Source organism: Pimephales promelas, chromosome 3 (genome assembly GCF_988280905.1).
Source record: "Pimephales promelas chromosome 3, fPimPro1.hap1.1, whole genome shotgun sequence".
Lineage (NCBI taxonomy): Eukaryota > Metazoa > Chordata > Actinopteri > Cypriniformes > Leuciscidae > Pimephales > Pimephales promelas.
In genome coordinates, this window is record NC_142771.1 from 21,466,417 (window position 1) to 21,490,340 (window position 23,924).

Below are 23,924 nucleotides of genomic sequence, written 5' to 3' on the forward strand. Positions count from 1 at the left end.
AGAAGAACTTCATAGTCTCACTGATGAGTACATTTGCAAGTCTCTGCAGTAAAATCAGATAATGGGGTCTTGTAATACTGTAAGAAGAACTGAAAGTCATATTATTCACAGACACTAGGGTCAGTGTATGAATATTGAGGTTTATTCACTTTTTTTTTCATAGGGTATATGGAGTTGCATTCATGGTGTCCATATCGACATGAAGAAAAAGTCATCTGACCTGGACTTCAGTCCCCAGTCCAACATGCTTAAGCTTATCAAGTCTGCCAAGCAGATGACTAATATGACCAATCTCAGCGGCTCCAGGATCAACTCTCCTAAACGCGGCAGTGAGTTCATGCATTCGGCAAGCCCCATGATCATGGACATGATGGCGGAGAAAGGGAACTTCATCTACACTGACAATCGCAGCTATGCCCAAAAGGATATATACGGGGACTCCAGCGACTTGCAGTCATATCTGTCCAACCGCCATAAGGACCATCTGAACAACTACATCTTCCAAGGTCAGCATCCCCTCACCCTCAATGAATCAAACCCTAATACTGTAGAGGTGGCGGTGAGTGCAGACACAGCCCAGACCAATGCAAAACCCCGAGCTCTGTGGAAGAAATCTGTGGATACTTTGCGTCAAACACAGGGGCCTGATACCCTGGACCCCCGTTTGTCCATGAAGAGTCAGAGGTACCTGCCAGAGGATGCTGCACACTCGGATATCTCTGACTGCTCAAGCAGGGCCACCTCCTACAAGGATCCAGACAATAACAAGCACCTAAAGCCCAAGGATAACTTAAAAAAAAGATCGACGACGTCAAAATACCCTAGGGATTGCAGCGAAGTAGAGCTGTCCTACTTAAAAAATAAGCAGGGCGGAGCGGGCCGGGAGAAAATCTACACCATAGACTCTGACCGGGAGCTGAGTCTGCACTCAGAGCCACAACACTACAGGGAAGGCAGAGCCTTTACAACCGACGATTTGGATTTTGGGGAAATTTACTCAGACCACAACGACAATTACAGGAAATGTGACCAGCCCATCATCCATCTCAACAGCAGCCCCCTGCATCAAAGTGAATCTGACCTCCTGCCAGACAACACGTACAACAAACACTACAGTTTGAAGGAGAAGAACCTCAGTCCGCACGAAACCAACGACCGGTTTAAACAGACTCATTGCCGGAGCTGTCTTTCGAAGGTACCCAACTACAACACAGGGCCGTATGCTGCCGCACGCTCGCCATATAACCGGTGTGAGGCCTGCATCCACATGGGCAACCTGTACGACATCAGTGAGGACCAGATGCTGCAGGAGGCCATGATCAGCCCTAGCATGCACCACGATGACATGTTTAGCCACTACTGGCCTCAGACAGACGGGCCACACGTACAGAGGAGGAACAGACTGAGGCTTAGCCGTCAGCACTCCTTTGACAATATCATGCTCGAGAAGCCCAAAGAGATTGACCTGAACCGGCCGGCGCGGAGCGTCAGCCTAAAAGAGAAGGACCGATTCCTGGAGGACAGCCCTTATGCAAACATGTTTAACATCAAGGCTGACAAACTGTTTGGCAGTAGGTCCATGCTCTTTAACCGAAGCCTGGAGGAAAGCAAGCGTAGTAAGTCACTTTACCCTGACCACCCCTCGGACAACCCCTTCATGCAATCTATACGGGACGATACTCGCCTGGTCCACGGCAGGAGCTCCTCAGATATTTACAAACAGTTGGCTCCCATCAAAAACAGGAACGAGAACAATCTGAGGTCCTCCGTGAAGTCCACTACTTCATACTGTTCCAGGGATGGTCAAATACCCAATGACATGTACATTTCAGAGCATGTAATGCCTTATGTAGCCAACAAGACTAGTGCATACTCAGCTCCCCGGGTTCTCAACTCTTCGCAGTTTAGCAATAGACGAGTGTATAAGAAAATACCTAGTCTCGAGTCAGATGTTTAATGCTTTTTTTGTGAAGTTGAACTATTTACTCACTTAGAATGCCACATTCACCTACATCTATAAAGTACCCGAGATAGCGCTCTTCTTATACGAGCGCTTTCCAAAGGTTTTCAGCATTTTAAGATGCCTTCTGGGCGTAAGCCAATAAAATGTGGTCCAGCATGGAAGTTGTTAATTATCCCCCACACTTGGCCCAGTGCTAGTGTGTACTCAAAACGCTGAGTGCTAGGACAGATGTACTGCTTCGAAGTCCGACCCGAAGCCATGGTGGACCGAAACAGATCCTAGGGTGGGGTTTCAGGTATTTGGCCCCACATTGCATGTGACAAGAGCATACCTGTATCAGACAGACTGTGGCTGGAGTAGTTCCTGAATTTAAGGCAAGCAAGGGTATTTAATTCATTCATTTGCACTCAGCAATTGCATTTTTGCTTTTATTAATATAGACTTGGGATTTTTGGCATTCTAATCCCTATGTAGAATTTAGACTCTTCTCTATCTTATTTGGTAGCACAATAATCATTAGTTAACCGCCCACCTCTGCTTTATAAACAGAACTTCTATATTACTGTCAGGAGTAGATTTATTTTGCATGTGTGTTTCTTTTCTTGTCTGATTTGTTTTGAAGATATACTTACATTAAGGTGATTTCATTTGATAGCTGAGGTGGCCATCTGTGCAATGAAAACTTGACCTGTATGTAGGTTGTTCGACTAGGAATATTGTGTCGATCCTCCATTTCAAGATTTTGGGGAAGTTCCTCGATGGAAGTTTGCTGTGCATTTATTTCGTTCAATACTTCCATCTCGTCACTGTACACTGTGAAACCGAATCAGAGCATCACTTCTCGAAGACTGTTGTTTACTGTAGCTCAGCGGAGCCTTGCTTCGCTGTCGCAATCCACTCATTTAATGTAACGAAGGCCACGTGTGAAGCTTGAAGTCTGAACTAGAGGATTGGTTTTCTGTTGCAGTCCGTAACACGGTCAGCGCGCTATTCACACTGAGGACTACCACTCAAGATCTTTGTTCTGCTGACCTATTACTAAACTTTATACTGTACGAACACACTCGATGAACTCCATGCAATGTGAATCAGAACACATAGCCAAATCGTGTATTAGATCAAATACCTCAGGATGGTTCTGTGTCATTTTGTGTAAGGTTTTCTCTGCACCACCACCTAAAGGTACATTCACGCATGTTTCCCTCCACTCCGCTATGGTTGTCCAAGGACTTCCTTTGCAGTCACTTTTTGTGAACAATAGAGAGGGGATCTTTCAGCCATCTTTGAAACAAGCTTTATGTTTACGATTTCAACGTTTGTTGGAAAACAGGATGTTTATCGACATAACCATGTTATGACATGACTGCTGTAGCAGCTTCCACTCTCATATCAGATTTGCTTTCTTTGATCTTCCCCAATAATGTGACATTATTCACTGTACACATATCTTGAATATGTCATCACTGTCACAATCATGAACATATTCAACATATGAAGTGCTGCTTTAAGAAGCTAATGTGCGTATGCACATGTAAAATATCAAGGTCTTGTAATCATATATGCCATACATAGTTTTTACTCTTTGCAACTTGTTTTTCAGTTATTTTTCACCCTTGTAATAACCCCAGTCTTTAAGGAAAATGTATTTTGATTACATGAACATGAATTATAATAATGGCATGCAACTCAATTGTAACTCTTTCTATGTTTTTGTTATGATGTTATGATCACAAATTATTTGTAACAGGGTGCAAATATAGCATATAAATGAAAAGAAAATGATAATTCATATTGCAGAGCTGCAGTTTTGGGGAAATAAGCAAGGCATTAGCCTCTATTATCAATCACAGAGCTACATCTGCATTGATTTCATATTTCCTTTGCGAGGCGAGGTGAATATCCTTGCTCTTCCTCGATTAGCAGGTGAAAACATCACCAGCTATGCTTTCTGTCTCTTACCTGTCACATATAGCCAGATTTAACCTGTAAAGAGAGCGAGAGAGAGAAAAAAGTCGGGTCTGCTCTTTTCGGGTTTGCTATCCCTCCAAAGATATGACGTCTTCTTGATTTTCTCTATTATCTATGGTTTGCTGTAAGAATAGAGCTTTTTTTTTTTAATTCCTCAAAGACTTAGCAACTATTTTGAATATAAGGCACTTGTATATTGCTTGTAAATTCTTACTCAAATAATTCATGAAAGTTAAGATGATACAGAGTAAACAATATTTTTTGTGTGGGTTTCACAGGTCTGTACAGTAGCACTCGTTTTCTGTAGCATACGTACGAAAAATGACATCACTCACAAGGTCTGCATCGAAACGTCACCTTTCGAGATTTCAAAGTCTCCATGCAGTTTGTTATCAGGGATTGTAGCCCTGCAGTTTTTGTAAGCTTGAACATTTCGGGGCTGGGGTGAGAGTGGGGGCTACAGGCATTGAGGCAGATTTTTTTCTTAGTAAATACTGTCAATCCACTTGAAGGTGAGCTTGGATCAAGCAGATCAGTGTGAGGAGAACTGGTCTTTGCTCATAGACATACTGAGACTGCAGGGTACGAATCCATCCTGCTCATGAACCAAAGCTCTGTGGCCACTCTGGCCTGTCGTTTAGGCCGCCAAACTTCTGGGATTTTTACACAAAAAACATCTTGAAAACCAAAATGTACTTTTTACTTCATCATTTTGTTTTTGTTTTTTGTCGAAGGTTATCGGAGGCTCGAGTGGAACAGCGCAGGTCAGGTATTGATTGCAAATGGAAACAGATGAACTGTGTGGGATTATTTTATGTAGCAATTTTTGGCTGGGCGAAAGCCATCTGTAGTCTATTGAAAAATCTATTATATTATATTTTTGGTTTTATTTACCTCTCATAGAATAGTGCACAATTGTGAATTTAAAGTAGCTCAGATGCTGATTATTTCCATAAGATGAGCTAGTCTAGGCAAAGTAGTTGAGTAAATCAACAAAGGAGGATTTTGAAGTCACAGAGAAATGTTGGTACTTTCTCAATTACACATTAACTGCCGTTTAAGGGTTAATCTGTTTCGTTCTGCATGTTTGTTACACTCCACTTCTTTCAGCGGAGATGTGTGTTTGGGTACGTTTATATGCTGTGGATCAAGAAGAGAGGGAGTTTTAGGATCAACGGCTAATGGTACTCAGTTTGTATGCTGAATATTTACACTCTAAAAGTCTTTGTAGATAACAGAGATGCCTCCATCACCGCAAGTTTGTCTTTTATGAAAATCCATTAGACTGAAAGATACAACCAATCTTCTTTCCCTTTGAGGCAGTCTTTATGGCCGCGTAGAGCAGATTATCAAAAAGCGAAGCAGGGAAGTGAGACAGTTACTTAACACAACAATAGATCTCTGCATCCACATGGACACCATTTGAAATCTATTCTTTCCTAAATTGATGTTTTGCCAAGTGCAGTGCAGTAAGAAGATAGGCCTTTTTTGTCTGCCAGGCAAGCTGGTGTACTGTCACTGCATCATTGGCTGTGTTCCCATCGAGGTAGTTTCAAGGAGAAATCACCTCAGCTCAAATTACATCTGCCAGAGCCACACAAGGCACAGTGAGAAGGGGCAGGTGGCTAAAGACAGGAGCGGGAGTCCTCATGCATGACTGTGTCGACTGCAGCTCGCTCCCTTTCGTTCTCAGGCCGCTTTATAACCCTCAGGAAGACGTTTGCAGAGGCAAAAATGGCAGCTTGGAAACAACTTGTAAATGCTCACTGTCAGTCATGCGGCTCATTTTTATCATTGCATTACTGACATGAGGATTATCATTGTTCACCTTCAGTTTTAAAACCAAACGCCCCTCGTGATTTCTGTAATGCATTTCCTGTGATGGGTATTTTAAATGTTTGATTAATTTAATAGGAAATCAGACAGGACAGACAGCGTTTTAGGGAGTACTGACCCTAAAAGTGGCATTTTTTTTTTTAATTCTTTATTTGGTTGTTGAGCTGCTGGAATACTTGCACTTATTAAAGGAAACGCTGGCTTCCCTGTAAAAACAAAGATTTTGAACGTAGCAGACTCACAGTAGAAAGAAAGAAACATTTGTTTGAAACGAATCACTTGTGTTTCCTGTTTAATAATCACTCTTGTGAGCTTTGCATTCATATTTTATGTGATTAAAAGTAGAAATTATTTTAGAACAGTGTTTTATACTGGGGCAGTGGGGATTGTCATGTGACTATAACCTATTTATCACTGAAACATGTGACCTGCTGCCTAAATGTTATTTTATAACGAAGCATTATCACTTGTGTGCGTACTGAAATGTCTTAAGAACTTTTTAAAGTAAGTTGGAAGTAATCGCTTACATAAAAGCTGACACAAACTTGCATTAATTAAATCATTTCTGCTATCGGCAAATTGCATGAGAAAGTACTAAATCATTGGAGCGGTTTAAACATATCCCCTGTACATTTCGTTTAAAATATTGTGTTCAGAATTATTCTTTTTTTTGTTCTCTGCTTTTTTGTGTGTGTGTGTATGTAGATCATATTAAAGGAACAGGTCTGATATGTGACTTGTGAAATGTCAATACAGCGTGGTTGCAGGACGTGTGCTGGGTTACAAGATGTAAAAACATGTATATAAGTCAAAGTTTCATTTTTCTAATAAAGGCTCTTTCTGCCACTTTATATGATCACTGTATCTGTTGCGGTATGTTTCCGAATCCCATGCTCTAGGTGAATTTTACAGACTCCTAGAAAGTTAATGAAGCGGGGGGTTGGGAACTGACTGACAGCTCTGGTAATTCCAGCAGTCATGATTAGTACATGCCGTAATGGCGACAAATGTGGCACTCAGGCTTCAAGTCCTTAGTCTGAATATGTGTGCAACAAGGGCCGTGACCCAGAAATATTGCACGAGTCAAAAAAGCAGCTTTGCTATCAGCAAATATTAAGCATTATATGTGTGCACGATGAAGATGCTCTGTCACAGACAGCATCGAGAAATCAAAGGGATTTATCTGTTTTGTCATTTAGTTTTGCATCATCCATTCAATTATTAACTGATTCAAATATTTGATATTCCAAGTTTTAGTGCAGTCATTAATTATGCAGGATTACAGTTAGTTACCAGCATAAAAAATATAATTAAAATGTATATGTATTAACAAGTATATTTCTATTTAATAATTTTTCCAAAACCATATCCACCAAACTCGGTCACACTTTAGTTTAGGGTCCAATTCTCTCTATGTGAACTCCCAATTGCTGCCTATTAATGGTTAGTAATGTAGTTAAGTTCAATATCCTAATATGCATACTAATAAGCAACTAGTTAATAGTGAGAATAAGACCATAAACTAAAGTAAATGATTCTGAACCGTTTAAAGACAACAGAGAAAGTAGAAAAGAGAGAAAGTAGTTTCACTAAACAAGTCAGGAATAATTTCAGCCATTTTCCATAAATATTCACATTGCAGCAAATGTTCTATAACTTACACCCAACCTACACAGCTCTGCTTTTGTTCTGAGGTAATGTGATATTGATCATATCTGGGACAAATACTCTTTCAATATCTAAATAATCTTTATGCTTTAGAGAGAATAATGCACCATCGTTTATGTCTTTGCTATTTAATGGATCTCAAGGCTTCTGTCATGGTTGAATACACTGGAACAAAGCACATACTGTCTAAGACTAACAATGACTTACTTTCACTGAGAGAAAGAAAACAATTGCAGATGTAATCTTTAGGTGGATTAAAACTGTTCAGAGTAAGCGAATTGGTTTAGATGGAATTACTGGCAGCATTTCAGCACTAAAGAATTTCAAATCATCTGCACATGATGATGCCAACAATAAACACAACGTTACCTGTCTAAAATTAGCCATGCAATAGTTTCTTATTTCAATCTTATGAGTAATCTCATTTGTTTCCAGAAGAAAGAGAAATGAAAAAGAAATACAAAGGAAAACCCCGCAGGCACTGAAAGAAAATAAAGGACAGCAAATCTGTGGGCATCTGTGTGCCATGAGTTACTTGCACGCAGAATGACTTCAGCTGCTGATGTGCCTTTGTTTCTCACTGAAGGGACATTAATAAGTTTGCTCAGCTTTGCTTATTTTCAAACAGTGGCTGAAGTAGACTCTAGATCTCTCTCTTGTATCTTCTGAAGAGCTGCAATTAATCATCACAAGCATGACGTGGACTGGCAGAACTGAACCTGCAATTAATCACTTTACAAACTAGCCAACGAAACCCACTTTAAGACCACAGTATTCTGTTGACACAGGCTGACAAAATATAGCAGTCTAAGCTAAACACTGTCCTCCTGCCTTTTCTTCTGTAGTGATTCTTCTCTATGTAGCAGAACAAATGAAACTCAATGAATCCTAACAACAAATCAGAGATTCCTTTGTTTTTTGTAATGTTAAAAAGTAACACATAAGGAACTGCTTCAGCTGACCATACGCTAATGGTGTGTTCATGTAATGTCAGAAAGATAGAATTTTTACGAGTTGAATGCAAATAAATGCCACTACATTTACAGCTGGGAAACTCTGGATTGTCTTTGAGCTTCGATTTTACGAGTTGGCGATGTGTCAGTAAGAACTTGTTGAAATGTATATATTTTTTTTCCATTTACAAAACTAGGAGAGTTGCATGTAACATGTAGTTGCATGTAGTTCATGAGATTGTCTTGACCAGGACCACGCCCCTAAATGCATTGAAGCAAATGCCATGTGATTGGTTGATTAGATAATTTCATTAATGAGAAATTGAACAGGTGTTCCTAATAATCCTTTCGGTGAGGGGATTATCACGCTGATACGTAGTACTTCCGGATTCAGTGATCTTTGTGCACTGCCACTTCCATTGAATTACCGATCTCACTGCGAACTGATGACAGACTCTACTAAGTTTATTTATACGTCATCCCTGGTAAATTAGTCTGATTCACAAAAGTGCCGGCTGCAAATAAACGTGCTACCTTGTTATTTTAAAGTTTTAATCCACTTCTTCCTTAAACTCAATTCAGTCGGGAATCCATGAAAACTTAAGTAGGGTTGGTGTTGTTGGTTATTCCAACAACGGAGATTCCACCTTTGGAGATTCCACCTTTGAGTGCCAAGAAATAAATGTAATGAATTATTATTATTATACTTTATAAGTAGAAAAAAAATAGAATAACTCATTAAACATGAAAGTATTATGCAATCATTGAGTTAAGTACCCCACTTAGTGGAGAATGAAAACTGCAACACAAAATTGTTGCGTCAGATTTGCCGTTGTATTACAAACATTCATGCTGGAGCTTTACATAGTTTTCTTTAAGCTTATACAACAAGAAAATAAAGTGTTATAAATGTGAATTTCATTTAAAAAAAGAATGTCTGTACTGGATCAAACAAAACTGGACTACACAGTTGCTAGAGGGGCGAAAGTTGGTGATGAATCTAAGGCCCCGTCCACACTACTGCGTTTTCGTTTAAAAACGGAGAATTAAAACGAATACGATCTCCGTCCACACCAGCGTTTTATCTGCGTATTAGAAACGGTCTCCGTCCACATTAAAATGACTGAAAACGTGGATCACATGACCATTCACCAACACTGGGCATGCGCGTGCCGGTGTAAACAGTGAATGACGAATCAGGGAAGGATACGTCATGACTGATAACACCCAATCATAGAGCCAAGCGTCAGTCTTTGCGTCAGCGTTTCTGAAGTTCTCCGTTTTGCCTCGTCCACACTAAAACGCCCTCTGGAGATTCAAAACGCAAAACGCAGCTTCAGCGTTTCTAAACTTCTCCGTTTTAGGTCTTCGTTTTTCCCGTTTTAGTGTGGACGGGAGGTGCAAACGTAAAAAGGTCTCCGTTTTTAAACGCAAACGCAGTAGTGTGGACGGGGCCTAAGCCCTGTGCTTTCGGGGAAGGATTGAAGTTGATATTACCTGCTATGACGCGACACAGCTGTTTACCATATCACAGTGCAGCACCCGGAGCCGATTGTTATTGTGTTGCATAGCAACGTTCCGTTCTGTCATGGACTACATCTTCTAGCAGAGGGGTGACACTTTAATGAATTTGATTAATAACCTTTCTAATGAAATTTGTGTTCTTAATCTTTTTAATATACACAAACTGTATTATACAAGACATCTGAGTGAGTGCCTAGTATAGTTTATTATAAAGAGTGCAAACCAAATCATCAGTCAGCAATCCTTTCACCTATTTAAGAAGTCATTTTTATTCAGAATGGATATATTCAGATCACCGGGTCTTGCTGCCCTAAGGAAATGTACAGATGTAATGGCTCATCTTTCTGGAGTAATAATGCAGGGGGCACAAGATTTACGTGACACTCAATAATGCTCCATGCTCTAAGATACCTTCTAGCATTATTGAAAGTCAAAAAGTTATCTAGGTTAGCGGTATGGATCCCCAAGCTGACTGCTTTGAATACGATTTCCAGCAATTGAGGCAGGCTTATTTAGGTATCTAGGGCATGTATTTAAATGCATGTGCTTCCAGCTCCATGTTGACTGCTTATCTGTGCAAGCTTATTCCAAATGCTGCATGTCTCCACTGTCCTTTATCAGGTTGTGACCTTATAGAGAGAGAGAGAGAGAGAATTTGAATTTGAAAACACCTTTATTACAAATTTCCTTTTTTTTTCAAATCATTAAAAACAACCTACTTAAAATAAATTACATAAATTGAATAAAACAAAGATTGTCATCTACCACAGAGCACAAAGCCTCTCCATAACACCAAACATCCTCAAACATGGCAAGACATGAAGTAGCTTTATAAAACCTAAAATCAATCAAAATTCTTGACTTCACCATGGCACCAAACATAGACACCAGATCAAAATCTTGATTTTTTTCAATTTTTTCTTTCCGACTCATGTATATTGCCATTTTACTTTTGCCCAAAACAAAATTCAACAACTGACACTCTCTCTTTCTTCTCTTTGTATATTTTACCCCAAAGATAAAAGCTTGCATGGAAAATTCTTCATTAAAAGACTTAAACAAATTTTGTAAAAAAAACAAATAAAGGTTTAAGTCTATGACAACTCATAAAAACATGAAAAACAGTCTCCCTTTGTGGGCAAAATGGGCATTCATGGCCTACCTCAGGATTCAACACAGATATAAAGGCATTTACAGCGATAATACAATGTAAAACCCTCCACTGCAAATCTCCAATTTTCTTATTTAATGGTGGCTTGTAAAAAGTTCTCCAATTTGGCTTAAAAACTTCATCCAAACCTAACACAATTCGCCAAGGTGTATCATTTTTCTCATTTAATGCTTTTTTATTAAAACATTTCACACATGACTTGTACAATCTCTTACCATTCACATCTTCAAAGTCCAAAACCACTGCTTTTTCAGATTCCAGGAAAATTCCACCTTGCTCCTCTAAATTAGGCGAAACCATCAACCTTGGAAAACAGTCTTTATCATCAGGAGTAATTTCTCCCTCACAATGTTTCTTGAGTAACTCAGTCTCTTCCACTGTAAGGATAGTCTGTATTTTTCGTAATAGTTTTTCAACCACTCGAGTGGATCTAATCCCCAGTTGTGTTGCCACTGCATCCACTTCAATAAAATCTGGTCCTGCCAGACTCATCAGAGAGAGAGAGCTGCAAGGAGCAAATGCGTGGCCAAGCACCTTTTGGCCATATTTGATGTATTAGAATTTGATTTGGAAACTTATTCAATTTACCCATTGTTCAAATCAAAATTCCCATTGTTAAACAGTTGCTACATATTGAATTATTAGAAAATCTTTAAAGCTATAACCTTTTTTACACAACATGGTAGTCATACACAGTGGTTTGTTCTAATTTTATGGAGACTTGAGTTGTTGAAGTTAGAACTGCAGCAATTGGCTGTAAATTACATAATCTTGCACATTCTTCTAAAGTTGTATAACATGAGAATCAAACTTATAATATCTGGGTCAGGTGTTTGTCACTCCCTTTGTGCCACTGAGAAGAGACACAAATTTTGGTGTTTGTAAAAATCGGTATCCACTGATTCAGCATGACACAACGAATCCATTGTTACCACATTTATGACAAACTGTTCAAAAGTTATTGGCCAAAATATCTATTTTTCTTATCTCATAACCCATAGGTGGTGCTGTTCCCAACTTTGGTATGGACCCTCAGACCATGCTTCTGATGAAGCGTACCAATTTTCGCTTCGATTGATCAAAGTTTGGCCGAACTATAGCTTCTGAACCAATTTTGGGTCGACCTCATTAAGTTTGCGACATCATAACTTTTAATCACAGATGAATAAAAAATATATATTTTGAATCATTTCTGTGCAGCTCAGTCCGAAAAATCATTTGAGCAAGTTTTTGAACAAACTTGTTTTTTTTGTTGTTTTTGTTTTTTTCAAAACTGTCAAATTTTAAAGGAGTAGCATACTGTACTTTTCAAAATGGCCACAACTGTAATGTCTTAGTTAAATATATTGGTTGTGCTCGCCATGATGAGAGAAATCAGGTGTACTAAGTTTCATTTTTCTAGATCAAAGGGTTCAAAAGTTATAACAATTTCAATGTTGAATTTTTGCACTGGTGGTGGCCCTATAGAGGTGGTCTAAGAGACTCAAAAATTGGTCCAATTACTATTTATTACAATCACTACAAGTGTGCCAAATCTGAAAGAACAGCTGTTTCATTAGTACAAGTGAAAATGAACTCAAAATGAAGATTTTTTTAATATAAATTTCCTGCATGTTATATTTATGGAATTCGTTTCTAGGATCTGAAATAACTTTTCCACCACTTAAGGCAAAAACCACACTACTGTACCTCTTGTGGTCTGGGCATGTGCCACACATTCAAACCCACGACCAGATTGGTAAGGGATTTGTGACGTGGTTTAGCAACTTGCGCCACTCAGAGGACATGAATTACAAAGCTGCACATTCATTTTCGCAGATTTAGCACATTCAAATAACTGATCCAATTATCACATCATTCTAACCAGCTGTCGACAATCAGTAATCAACATGTCTATCCAAACAGCTTGAGTTGGAGACCTACAGTATATATATACAGTATATATATATATATATATATATATATATATATATATATGCACTCTTTTGACGCGCCAAAGTTCCTCGACAGTTTTTCAGCATCCCATCACCACCCCGTCTCCTCACACTCACCTGGTTACTTCTTAACCAACAATACAGGGGGGGAGTACCTCGGACAGCACGTCAAATTCGCATTTAATCTAAAAAGGGCTCATATTACTCCAGTTTTAGCTTCACTTCACTGGTTACCAGTGATATTTAGAATGCACTGCACAATTTTAGTCCTAAATTTTAGAGCCCTACAAAGACAGACAGGCACCCCATACATCTCTGACCTGATACAGCTGCGTACATCCTCACATAGTCTGAGATCAACAGGCCAGAGACTATTAGTTGCCCCCCTTACACATTTTAGGGGGTACCGTTCATTTCAAGTTGTTGCACCCAGGATGTGGGAACGCTTTGCCTCCTTACATACGCTGCTTGGATTGTGTGGAAAAATTTAAAAGTCAGTTGAAAACCCTGCTTTTTAAAGAGGCGTTTAACTAGATTGTAGGGTGGTTAGGCTGGTCTAATGTGTACGTGTTGTTTATTTTGTTTTTGTGATGCAATGTATTTATGAGAGTTGTTAATGCTTCCTTTTGTTGTGAAGCACTTTGTGATCTTCATCTGAGAAAAGTGCTATACAAATAAATTTTACTACTTACTTACTTACTTACTTCTATCTGACTTATTTGTAAGTGTGAACTTGTGAAATGATACTATGTATTCCTTGTCAGTTAATGTGTGTTTGCATAACACTGTGCAGCCTGTTCAGCAAGACATCATACGCCCTCAAGTAGGCCTCAGATCAGCTTGCCTCAGGTGGTTGGCCTCAGTAGTTCGGACTCACTGATGGGTAGTAGGTCTTAACAGGCCTCTTTGGAAGAGAGTCCCAACGTTGTGGGACATACTTTACAGCTGTGACCAGGTAACCAGCCTTAAGAGGCCTCCTGTGAGTGGCCCTAGTATTTGTGTTGTATGGTTCCCAACGGTGTTGTGTTTGTCGCAGAATAGACTTGCTATCAGCTAGCAGGCCCTACCAGGCCTCCCTGATAGCGAGTCCCCAGCAGTATGGGTAGATGGCCGACAGAAGGCTACTGTGTGCTTCAGGCCGAGTAGGCCTCTCAAATCCTCAAATTTTGAGTAACGGGGTAAAAAGCGAGCAGTCTCAACGGCCAGGCACTGGCCTTACCAGGCCTCCCTGATCCCAAGCCCCAACATAGGTTGCTTGGCTGTTAAATTCACTGGCCAATTAGACAATTGACCTATGGCTAAGCCACACCCCCTCCCCTCCAGGTAGGCCTTTCATTAAACCAAGTTTATAGCTTGGGTTATGACCGTAGGGAATGCTGTCACTGACAGCCCAGTGTGACCTGAGGTGGTTCTGGTATTTCATTAGAATTTTGCTGGTTCTGACAGTTGTCACTGCAATGGGTATGCACTCCCCTTAGCATGGCAGCATGGGTGTTTCGTTCCCCAATGCGCCAATCGACGCCGTGCAAGTTTCCTTTTGAAAGGGAACGTCTTGGGTTACAACTGTAATGAGGGACAAGGAACGAGACACTGCAGCTTTCTGTCACGCCTCTGGGCATGCCTGCCAAACAGTCCCTTCAGATGATAAGGTGAATGTCATGTTTACTAGGTGCCCTTATATACTTCCGGGTCGCACGATGATGATGTCATGGGCTGTAAATATGATTGCCGTGATTTGATAGTAGTTTCAGACACCTGTCACACCTGAGATGTTCCTCAATGCGTCAATTGACCCATTGTTATTTTTTGGGTGAACGGCTGGCAGTTGAACGGCTGGCATTGCAATCATGCAGCTATTGGTTGTAGGGAGTTTATGACAATTTAACATTTGAGATATTATTATTCTGATAACCTCCCATTGACAGTTTAATATAAACATTGCCGTAGATACCTTATAAATCGGCCTTGTTTTTTTTTAACCTAATTATGTTTCACCACCTTGAAATCATCTAAGCTACATGGAGGACAATAGGCTCTCAGTGAGCCAAAGGCACATAATTGGCCATCCATGCACTGGCTTCAAGGCTGATTTAAGGACAAGATGCAAGACAACCAGTGACTCACTTCTGTTTGTAACAAAGCTGTTGAATATCTCTTTACTAAGCAAGAGAATGACTCATGTGGGCTAAGTTTAGTTTGAAATCATCTTGATTTAACACTCTCATTTCAGCGAGGCCAAAGGCAGTGCTCATTGTTCAATGTCTTACGTTATCTTCATGCAGTGAGAGCTTTGACTGTCCTTCACAACTCAACAGGCAGTGATTTGAATTTCAGGCTAATTTAGTTAGCAGCGAGACTGTCTCCGGAGAATTCCACTCCATATCTGAACATATGGACAGTGTCTCAGTGGTGAGGCTCCATTTGGGGGAAAATCTCCAATTAGTCAGAGAGATGCTTTCATGGCAGAGCTATTTTCTCCATCTTTATATTTAGATAATGAGCACTATCATATTTAGAACATTTGGTCATCTGGAGGTAATTAAATTCATCACACAGAGCAGACAAAGATGGCTCATTAACATTAATACTGTAAGTCAAAGTCTATGTGTAAAAACTAGTATCAAGTTTAGTTATCAGGATTCGCTCGAGGATCCGTTCGTGGTCAATTTTGACAGAAGTGGATGGCGCTAATCCATACGGCCGACATTATTGAAGGGAGCCACGATGCATGAAATTAAGTGTTCGGGTTGTCCATCCCTCATCGTCCCCTTCTTCTCTTGGCTCGGCTAACTTTTGAGCTGCTCTGCACTGTAAGTTTAATTAGTACCAAAAACTGCTACCTTTGCTGTAAAGTCAAGAAAGAAACAGAGAAAGTCACAGCTCGGATCAATTCGACAGCTCCTCTGGAGTTTCACTCTGAGACACAAAGTCTAGTGTTGTGAATGCTAATGTCGGAGACAAGCACACTGCTTCAAACCTGCACATCCGCCTTATCTCTGTGCAGACACTTCACAGAACTGCAAATGACCCCAAAAAACAAGTTCGAGAAAAAGTTGCTGAAAATTCAAGGGCAGCTTAGCAAGATAAAAAGGAAGCACTAAGCCATTTTAAGGTGGTTGTTTAATATATTATCTTTTAATGAATACAATGATGGAGAAAGCAGTTGAGACAGATTAAATTTGTCATACAAACTGGCTTATATTAGGCGCTCATATTACCATATAGACATATGAATTCTTATGAAGAAACATTTTACAATGAATTATAGGCCTATATTTAAAGTTATTAACAGTCTAAAAAAGGCTAATATTTCCGAACACTGGAATAATTAGTCAAAACAGCTTTATTTTAAAAACAGTTTGTTTAACATGGACATTTAAAAAACTGTCAACAAACTAACCTATACATCAGTAAACGCATAGAGTTCGCATCTCACTACTCAGCCAGTACATACAAAAATAAATCAAAGTGACATTACGTTAAACAACCATTCAGAAATGTCCTGTTCAAGCCTTAATGGGCTATATGCACGCATAAGTTCCGCATTTGACGCAAGGATGCTCGTCCATTTCCGGTAGTGGAGATTTAAGCGGAGGATAACCGAGGAAAACATACGTTTAGATGTAATTTTATATATAGTTATGTTTATTTAATATAATTTTAAAAAGAAGCATAAACACATCGAGGGGTGTCTGTTTTATCTGTTTTTGTGACTAACGTTTCTTTATTATAACCATGGAGTATAAAATTCAATATAAATTCTCGGTATAGCATTGGACGATCGGCGGAAGTTATCGAGCATCCTTAATCCTTCACCGGAAATACCGACGTGCATAGAGCCCATTGTCATGTCAAACTTCTTTTACGGCCATCAACTTGTTCCCTCTCCGACTCCTGTTCAAATTGGTATGGTTGCACCAAGCGGCAACATTCTAATCTGAAAAATGAAGCCTACCCGGAAGTGCGAAAAACTGCAATACATCAAAGATCCGCTAGGGGCAGGTCCCAAAAGGGAGCAAATGTCCATAGACCCCTTGTTAAAATGTCTGTTTTCACAGCATAATTTCATGTTTTTACAGGTTGGTCCCATGGACTTTTATTGTATTTTTCGATAGGTTTTGAGTGCCTGACAACTGTGAGAGGGGTGAATTTTTTCTAACTCGCTAGTTTAGATCTTATTTAGATATAAAATGTATGACAAATAAGGGCGTGGTTAACTTTGATTGACAGCTTGATTGACTGCTGATAACGTGTTGCGCCTAGACACACCACCTCTGAATCCTTTCTGAACATTTGTATTGAAATATCATAAAATGGGTTGCTCTGCTATAAACTGCACCAACCGGCACTGTAGGAGTACTTCGCTCCATTTTTTTTTTCCAGTAAGTGACATTCAACTACTATTTCACATAGTTAGCACTATTTAGCATCAATGTTTGGGAGCAGTGACACTGCAACAGTTATCATTAAATCGCTTCAGATAAGTTTGCGTCTGAGGTAGGGACAGATGGGGTTTTGGGGGGCTAATACAATGCTAAATCATTATTCAGATCTACCTATGTACAATAGCATGATGTCGAGGAATCGATTTAAATAGTACATTGTGTTTAATTTGTCGTTTAATGAGATCTAATATATCGTTGTTGGAGAGAATTTTCACACGAAAAAATACATAGATCCGACTATTACATGCATGTACTTTAATGGTCCAGTGGCAGAACTTTTGCCAAGTGTGTCAGAGGTTATGGGTTCTAATCCGCTCTCGTTTAGTTTTTTTTTTTTTCGCTCTCTCGAAACTGATTTTGTTTATCAGTGGTTCTATATCAAGCAGGGACACGTTTGTGTGCAATTTACTTTTTGATTTCACCGGAACGAATAGAGTCTCCGCTACGGATTAAAGTGCGCGTCCGAGTTCAAAACTGGTGGGGACAATATTGACCCTGGCAAAAAGTGGTGGGGACATGTCCCACCCATCCCACCTGCAAATTACACCTATGCCTATGGTTATAACTGGTTATATCTGATGTTTGAAACATTGTAAATGCGTCTGCCAAATGAATAAATGTAACATAAGAATAGACTGATATGTCCCACATTGGAGGGTTCTTCAGCAGCTTTGCAGTGAATGTAGTGGCCATATACTGTAAAAAGTAGCCTAATCTGCAGCCCATTCTCACCCCCAAGGCGTCACTTAACTGACATTTGGACATGCTTCAATATCTGACGCTTTAGGCGCCCTTTAGCGTCAGTTAGATGACGCCCTAGGATCGTGTGTACCCTACCCCCACCCCACACCTAAACCTAACCGCGTCCTCTAACTGACGCTTTCCTTTAGCGTCAGTTAGATGACGCCGTAGGATCGCGTCATGTAAGTGACGCTAAAGGGCGCCTAAAACGTCAAATATTGAAGCATGGTCAAAGGTGACGCCTTGGGGTGAGAATGCGTTGTAATCTGCCAGTCGATCTTGTAACGTTTTAGATAGCTGAAAGCCCGTCGTTTTACCCATATATGGATTGGCCAGAGAGTGGGCGGGGTTAGGATTTCGTCCATACCCCTCATAAACGGCCTCAAAACCGTTGTTTAGAAAGTATATGAGTGATGTCACAGACAATTTACCCATTTTTTTATAGTCTATGGGTTGCTGTCCTCAGAGACTCCCGCTGCCATTCTTTATCTAAAATATACCCTCAACTGTTGTCAACACTATACTCCATGTGCTCAATATCATTTAAAGGCATATGCACTGAACCAGCATGCTGAAAAAAAGAGCTGTTTTTGATTAGTGTTTTTACAAACTAATAAGAATTTTTATTAAAAGTATAGTACAAAGTTTTTATTTAGACCCAAAGATTCATATTAACTTGTACAAGAATAGCATTATATGACCCCTTTAAATTTAACAGCTGACAACTGACAGCTATTCAACCTAATTCATTTATGTGAGACAGTCTAACAGAAGGATCAATATATATATATATATATATATATATATATATATATATATATATATATATATATATATAACTTGCCTGTACCTCATGTTTTTCTAATCATACAATAGGCTAGTTTTCTCTGAAGGCACATGAATCATTGTGATACCTATTTCTGCTAAGTGTTGCTTGTTTTTTCTTGCCAAAATATCATTTAAAACTGAAACAAATAATTTAGGAAATACATCTTTTATCTGAAAGTGAATCATGTTATTTTTCATTAAAACATCCTCTGTTGCTTTTAACCTGAAGTTACAACAGGAGCCATTTAATACCGAATGCCAGCCATTTCAGTGGGAGCTTCAGTTTGACCAAATTTCATCATTGTTCTCTCTGAAATATTTAAATAGATGATTCATAGCTCCTTCAATGACTCAGGGTATACATTTTTCAGCAGTTCTAAAAATAATTTATGAGTAGATTTTGGTCTGTTCAGAATGTGACAAAAATGGCCAATAGACATTTTTCACATTGTATCGCACAGATTCAGTTGTCAGTAAGTAGACAGTGAGTGTCTATGCATGTCAAACAACTCGGATCATTTTTATCTGATACTTTTTACCCTAGAAAGCCCAATTTACATGAATTGCAAATCTCCCAAAAGCAAGTCTCACAGTGTGTCTCAATTTGAGGGTTATAAAAGACAAACGCTACACTGTAAACCCTAATGTTGTCTTTACTTAAACAATCAAGTGTACTTGACTAAACATTACTTAAAATTTTGCATTTTGGCCCTGTCACTCAAAAATATAAGTTCAAATAACTTATTTACCTTCAAAATACGAAAACTTAAGATTTCAAGTGCTGTGAACTCAAAATAATGATTAAACCTTACAAAAGGTCATTTTCAAAAATGTCTTAACTGTGAAATGATGATACATTCATTCATGCTTTCTTTCAAGGTGTCATTCTTATTTTACCAGTAAACAAATGGCTTTCATTTTACAATTATTGATCGTAATGGAAATAAACTGATGTTTATTTAAAAAAAAACTGATACTTTAAACTTGACAAATAAACTTTATTGCCCATATTCAAGTGCTTTTGTAATACTGGGGGTTGCACAATTTTCATACATTTCACGTGCACATTTTTGCCACGTGTCAAAATGCATGAAAGAGTTCCTCACATCAGCCAACAACCAAGTCTCAATAAAAAAAATAAAAAAATAACAGAAATACAGCGACGACACATTATGTTGAACGTTAAATCAAATTCATTTCAAAGGTTTAAAACGTCTCTCTCTGATCTTCCTCTGATGCGATTTGTCACGCAAGCAGTTCTGCATGGCAACAAGAGAACTAATGCGCTGATTGGTGGATTACAAAATTGGTGATTTTCGCATCGTCTCGTCAGTTGCTGACACCAGTTCAAATGTGAAGACGGGACGGGAGTTATTCTTTGTGTAACATTCTCGGTAAGTACAATTATTAAGATATAAAGTTATTTTGTATGACTTTTTAACTCAGAAATATGTTTATTTAAATCCTTGCACGGTTAATAAAAGAGAACGCAGCCATAACGTTAATTAGTTCCTGGTCAAACTTTTCCAACACGTTTTATGTGATGATATGATAACTGCGATATCAAACGATTCTTTAATTTATTAGTTTAATTGTGTAATCGTGTATTTCTCGGCAAAAGAACATAGTTAACTAACGTTAACGTTATTTGAGACCAGTCAACTTTGTGATGTTTTTTTCTGGTCAATCTTTTGACAATCTCGACATTAATTAACAGTATTTTCTTCATGACTTTGTGATAGTATGATTATTGAAATGTCAACTGCTTATTTTCTTATTTTACTAGTGAGATAGCTACATATTCGACGATCTTTTTTTCTGTGCAAGAAAGAACATGGCAGCTATGCACAGACCATGTGGGTTATTTTTCCCGGGCAAAGGTCAGTTTTACCAGTAACTTGCAAATATTTTCATGATACATTTCTGATTTTGACTTGTAAAACGTAAAGTATCTATCACAAGTTGTAAGAACATTTGTTACTATAGCAACGAGTCTAGAACGAATAGTTCGTAGATTGTAAAATTAACGTCACGCTTGTCACCAATAATTACAGCGATTTAGTCATATGGAAAATACTATAGAAGTCAATGCGAACTAGCAACTTTTGGTTACAAACATTAAAAATATTACTTTTCGTTTTCAGCAGAACAAAGAAAGCCATGCACACAACTGTTTGAGCATGAATAGGCTATGATCATTTTCATTTTTGAGTGGTCTATTCCTTTAACGTGTTAAAAATATTTCTTAGCCTCTACATTTGTTTCCTAATTATAAAGCATTTCAATGTGCACGCTAATGTGATTATGTGATCTGCTCTTATCTCCCCAGTTCAACAGAATTGTTGGCAAAAACCTAAAGCAGGATTTCTACGAGAACCTTGATAGATATAGTCCACGGTTCATTGACCTTTTTTAAGCCAAAAGGGGGACTCCTGGTCAGTAACCAGTAATCAAATAAAGGTTAGTAATGGTTAATAATAATAAACAAGGTTTTGTCTTATTTAAGATAACTTAAAGGATAACTTTTACTCACCCTCAAGTTGTTCCAAACCTGTATACATTTCTTTGTTAACGCTGAACACAAAGGAAGATATTTTGAAGAATGTATGTAATTGAACAATTTTGGGTACAATTGGTGTTCTTAGTATTGTTATTTTTGCAATGTTGGCCCAAAACTGCTTGGTTACAAACATTCTTCAAAATGTATTCTTCCTTTGTATTCAACTGAGCAAAGAAATGTACAGGTTTGGAATAACTTGAGGGCGACTAAATGATGACAGAAATTTCATTTTGGGGGAACTATATCTATATATTTAAGAGCATTCATTTAATCGTATATTCTTACAAAAGTTCTTCAAATATATTGATTAGTTGTTGGCATTAATGGAATTTTGTGTTTTCCTCCAAAGTTAGCCCAGCCAACGGAGGTCCTAACCCTTGTGATTCAAGGACTACCTATCATGCTTGGAGATGATGGTGACTCTTTCTTCAAGTCATGTTTAGTAAGTGCATCTGTTCTTCACGTGTTAACATTAAAACAACCACCTGTGCTCCCATTAGTCTAAGCATTTGTCAAGCATTTGAAAATCATGTTGATTTTAAAGCAATAGTTTCCCGAAAAAATTAAATTTGCAGGAAATGTTTTCACCTTCAGATTATTCAAGATGAAGAAGAGTTTGTTTCTTCATCTGAAAAGATTTGGAGAACTTCAGCATTACATCACCAGCTCACAAATTGATCCTCTTTAGCAAACAGATGCTCAAACTTGTTCAAACAGCTGATAAAAACATCACAATAATCCACAATTAATCCACACGTTTGCTCTTTCGACTCTTACTTACAACACCCATTCGCTACAGAGGATCAATTTGGGAGCAAGTGATGTGATGCTACAGTTCTCCAAATCTTTTCAGATAAAAACAAAACAAAACAACAACTCTATATATTTAATGGCCTGAGAGTGAGTGCATTATCATGTTTGGGTGAACTATTCCTTTAAAATACAAATGTAGCCAGTTCTTCAAATTAATAAATGTAATTTATTCTGCATACTTAAAAAAAAAAACCATTGTCTTTGCTGGAAACATGTACATTTTCATAAAGTCAAATGCGTACTTGTCCATATAATTTGGGATAAAGGTTAGTGCTATGTGTGTTTTTAATAAATCTAGTGCACGTTCTGATAAACATCAATTTATAAACATTTGATTCCTGATCGTAATACTCTATTTATGTCTGTTTTTACACTAGGTGTCTGATCATCGCAACTCCATCCTTAATGTGCCAGTGGGCATCTTATTTGAGGACACTGACCTTCAGCCCCCCAATTCCTTGTATTGAACTTCTACGATTGGAATAATAAAATGCAGGACCTCCCACAGGCTACGTATGTGTCTCCTCTTCGGTCTGATCTACGAACTTGAACTGAATTACCCCAAATCACTTGGCAACACGTTTGATTTCATCCAGCCTGTGTTAATGTCAATGGGACAATATTCTCTCAAGTCTAAATTGCAGTCTCTGGCAAACCAGCTTTTTGTAAAAAAAAAAAAAAAAAAACTTCACTTTGAGACTTTAACACCACTCTGAGAATGTTCTACAAATGATTTGCAGGATATATATATACCATGTATTGGTACCATTTTTACTACCTCTTCAGTTTTGTGACCCAGAAAATATTTGTTTAAACAAAAATGCCACTTTGAGACTTTAATATTTCTGACAATGTTTTATGAGGGAAAATGGTTTAAATTGTGAAATGCTCTATAATTAATGTGCATTAGTCAGTTTAGTACAGTACCATGGTTGGTAACAATACCTCTACAGTGTGTTCAATTACAGTATAGTTTGTACTGTAATATTGTGCAAATATTTGGTCAAAGACAGTGACTATGGTCAGTATGCTTTACTTATTTTGCTGTGATTGCATAAAGCTTAAACCAGTAAAATGTTAAAAGAATGTACATTACGTGTAAATGTTCAGTACATTTACAAAAATCTGAGACTTAAGTGTATTTTGTAAGTGATCAGAGTTGTACAATTGATATTGCACTACTTAATGTTAGATACTGTTGCCACATTTAAAGTTATGTACAGTGTGAGACTCATTTCCATTTGAAATTGGTCAATAAAGACTCAAAAGATCAATATGTTGTTCATTGTTTTATGTAAGTGCAGTGTGCATACAGCTTACAGTCAAAAATAATAGCTTTAATATTTTAAAATAATATTACAGTAACATTTTCATGTTAAGTTTACTTAAATATACAAGTACAATTGATATTAACACTAAGTTAAGTGAACTTTATTGTTTAAGTGTATTAAATAATCGTCAAGTTTGGTGAACTAAACAATTTAAGTCAAGTCTACATAACTACCAAGTTAAGTAAACTT

General features: G+C 38.2%; 1 protein-coding gene and 1 long non-coding RNA gene across 3 annotated transcripts in view; both read left to right on the forward strand.

The window, feature by feature from the left end:
- The window catches only part of grin2aa (glutamate receptor, ionotropic, N-methyl D-aspartate 2A, a), a 145,422-nt gene extending 138,799 nt beyond the window's left edge, over nt 1–6,623 (forward strand). For both annotated transcript variants that reach the window (XM_039686761.2, XM_089128480.1), the window contains one exon: nt 164–6,623. In XM_039686761.2, the coding sequence (XP_039542695.2) occupies nt 164–1,957 (1,794 nt within the window). In that variant the 3' untranslated portion in view covers nt 1,958–6,623. The remainder of the gene's footprint in view (nt 1–163) is intronic.
- Nucleotides 6,624–19,662: 13,039 nt separating this feature from the next.
- Nucleotides 19,663–23,678, forward strand: LOC120476418 (uncharacterized). Its single transcript, XR_016155109.1, has 5 exons — nt 19,663–20,425; nt 20,818–20,911; nt 21,361–21,466; nt 21,941–22,033; nt 22,782–23,678. It is a non-coding gene; the product is annotated as an uncharacterized LOC120476418 (long non-coding RNA).
- The last annotated feature ends 246 nt before the right edge of the window (nt 23,679–23,924 follow it).